The sequence below is a fragment of the Crocuta crocuta genome, unplaced genomic scaffold (assembly GCF_008692635.1).
Source record: "Crocuta crocuta isolate KB4526 unplaced genomic scaffold, BGI_CrCroc_1.0 scaffold394, whole genome shotgun sequence".
NCBI classification, from domain to species: Eukaryota; Metazoa; Chordata; class Mammalia; order Carnivora; family Hyaenidae; genus Crocuta; species Crocuta crocuta.
In genome coordinates, this window is record NW_027531920.1 from 570289 (window position 1) to 573169 (window position 2881).

Here is a 2881-nt window from a genome sequence, read left to right on the forward strand (position 1 = left end):
GAATGGTTATTTGGCTCTGTGGCCCCCAGGTTAGGGAGAGAGGAGAAGGAGGCTTTGCTGTTGAGGGCAGGTGCTGACTGCCCCAAGCTGGTGACCGTTCTGGCCGCCTCTGTCCTCCTCTGGGGATAGAAGGTGCTCTCACTCAGAAGCAAAGGTGGGGACTTCTGGGGGGAAAGGAGTCCTCAGTACTGACCTTCTGTCTGTCCACACTTACTGCTTCCCGTGTCCCTTGCCTTGGCTCCTTGCCCTCTCGAGCGAGTCCCCCTCTTTCCTCTTCCCCTGTATCCCGGGGCCCTGCCCTTGCAAGCAAAGCACTCTCTCATGCTTGTCCTGCTCAGCTGGCAGACAGGTTTCAGTCCCAAGGCTGGGCCAGTTGGTCAAGGTTTCGTTGCCAGGGCTGATCCCTAGATGGCTCCTGGCCCCAGAGGCTGGGTCCCTGAGCGGAGCAGTAGGAGGCTGGAGGCTGGACCAGCAGGAGCTGGGAGCCTCTGGGCCTCACTGGAGCTGGGTTGGAAGCATGGCTTATCACATGTGGGCACACATGGTACACCCGATGCATACAAGAGCTGCATGGGTGTCCTTGTGCTTATGTGTGCTGCCTCTTACTTCGGGCAGCTGCTTTGGTTTCAGGGCTCTGAAAAGCTATCGGTTCTTCCTCCTGGGATCAGGGACCAGAGTGGGGCTGGAGCTGGAGCCAATCCCTCCAACTCCCAGGGCTGCAGGGCATAAAGCCCTGGGGTCAGGCCCTGAAAAGGTGGAGGCGTGACTAGCCAGCCCTCCTCCGGCCTTTTCTGTTTCTCCAAGCCAAAGCTGCATGGAGGGGGAGCAGAGCAGGGCATGCGAAGGAGCCCACACCCTAGGTTTGCAGCTCCCTTCAGAGGATGACACCAGGGGTCAGGAAAGGGGCAACGTGGCCAGAGAAAGATGGAGGAGGGGTACTGGGATACCCAGGGGGAGAGGCAAGGGAGTTCCTCCATTCTTGGGGATGAGAGTGGGAGCCAGGGAGCAGGTACTACTTGTCTGTCCAGGGTCACATTTGCACTTGACAATGGCCACCAAGTATGTCTTGTCTGGGAGGCGGGCTGGTCAGAACAACCCTTGTTTCCATCCCCTTCCCTTGCCCCTCCTCCCGTGGCTACAGTATACTGGAGGTCATGGACACTGCTGCTAGTCATCCGTAGGTTATCAGCCTCTCCCTCATGGGGAATCTTGCGCACGCTGCTCCTTTCCCGCCCCTGGCTTTGCCTCTGACTCCCAACCAGACCCTACCCTGGCTTTTTCTGCTGGGAAACACAAAGGGTTCTGGATCAAAAGCCCCTTGGTAGAAACTGGATTTTCGGACTTTGACTCCTTCTGCCCATTTGAAGAATTGGGTTCCTGGGCATACAGAGGAGATACAGAACGAGGTTTCCTGGGGTAATCTGAAGGGTGCAACTCTCCTTTCCTCATGAGTTCTGCTGGGGAAGGAGATGAGCGGCCAAAACATCAGTAGCGTCGGCAACTGGATCTAATCACAAGGGCACCTGGAGATCCAGGTTCTAGCCCCTGCCCTGCCACTAACTCCCAGTGTGCCCTGAGGCACAACCTGTATCCTCTCTGGGCCTCCGTGTCACTATCTGTCACATGAGGGAGGTTGGACAAGATGGTGTCTGCTGTCCTACCAGTTCTGACATGGTGGGAGCCTGTGATCCCTGAGTCAGGGAGAGCTATGATTCAGAAGGGGTACTAGGTCTCCATTGAGGCCACTGGGTGCCCCCCTGAACGCGAGGTGTGGCATGGTTTGCCCTCCATGTTCCATTTCTGCCATCAGGCCTCAGGCCAGGCCTGCACCCCTCCTAGTGAACTCGGAGGCCCTGGAGCCTAGCCTCCCAGTGGGTGCACCGCTGGCTGGCTCAGTCCCAGACAATTGATCTGGGCTAAAGGGGTTTGGCCTGATATGGCTTGAAGCAAGGGAAGGGGTGTGGCCTCAGGGTTAGCCTGTCCCCATCTGTGGCCAAGAGGTGTTCTGGGGTCAATTTGGGCTCCTGCTCCTTGGGGAGTGGGGGAGGAGCAGGTTGACCAGGGGCAGATGGGTGGGAGGGCAGGAAGCACTCAGAGCCTGTGTCTCCCCTAGGTGAATGGCAGCGACGGCATGTTCAAGTATGAGGAGATAGTACTTGAGCGGGTGAGTCTGCCAGGGGGTCAGGATGAAAGGCGAGGGGCGGGTTCAAACCGGAAAGGGAAGGGCCCTGAACCTGGGTCTGAAGACTCATGGGGAGACCTGCGTTGAGAGGATGGGGAAGAGCACCCCTCAGAGGCTGCATACTGCGCCAATCAATCAACCAACTAACAAATATTAATTGACCTTGCTCTCTGAGGCCTGGGGAAGTGGGGAGGGGCTTCGCTCAGGCTTCGCTGAGGCCTCTGTGCTAGAATGGTCAGCACAGGCTGGGAAGATGTGTGCTGGCTTGCCATGGCCCCCTCTGAGGCCTGGAGAACCCACTCTGAGGAAATCAAGGGGATATGAGGGGAAGTGAGGAAAGCAAGAACCCTCCCTCATGCCCCCTGAGTGAGCAGACTGTGCTCCCCTCTGCCCCCTTCTGCAGGGCAATTCCGGCCTGGGCTTCAGCATTGCAGGTGGCATCGACAACCCCCATGTCCCCGATGACCCTGGCATCTTTATTACCAAGATCATCCCTGGTGGAGCGGCTGCCATGGACGGGAGGCTGGGGTGAGGTGGCCTGGAGGCAAGGCTGGGGAGAGCAGGGGCAAGATGGAGATGAGGGGAAGAGGGCTGCCTGGCAGGCTGACCCTTTTTTGTTAGAGCTGAAAGGGGGCAGGGGAGGGGAGGGGAAGGAAGGAGGAATGGGAGAGGGGGGGGAGGGGCGGCGGCAGGGGGCCA

At 58.5% G+C, this 2881-nt stretch overlaps 1 protein-coding gene across 1 annotated transcript in view; it reads left to right on the forward strand.

Moving 5' to 3' along the window:
- The first annotated feature begins 2119 nt into the window (after positions 1-2119).
- The window catches only part of DLG3 (discs large MAGUK scaffold protein 3), a 51380-nt gene continuing 50618 nt past the window's right edge, over positions 2120-2881 (forward strand). Inside the window, exons 1-2 of the mRNA XM_077774970.1 lie at positions 2120-2164; positions 2586-2710. Coding sequence (XP_077631096.1) covers positions 2132-2164; positions 2586-2710 — 158 coding nt within the window. The 5' untranslated portion in view covers positions 2120-2131. The remainder of the gene's footprint in view (positions 2165-2585; positions 2711-2881) is intronic.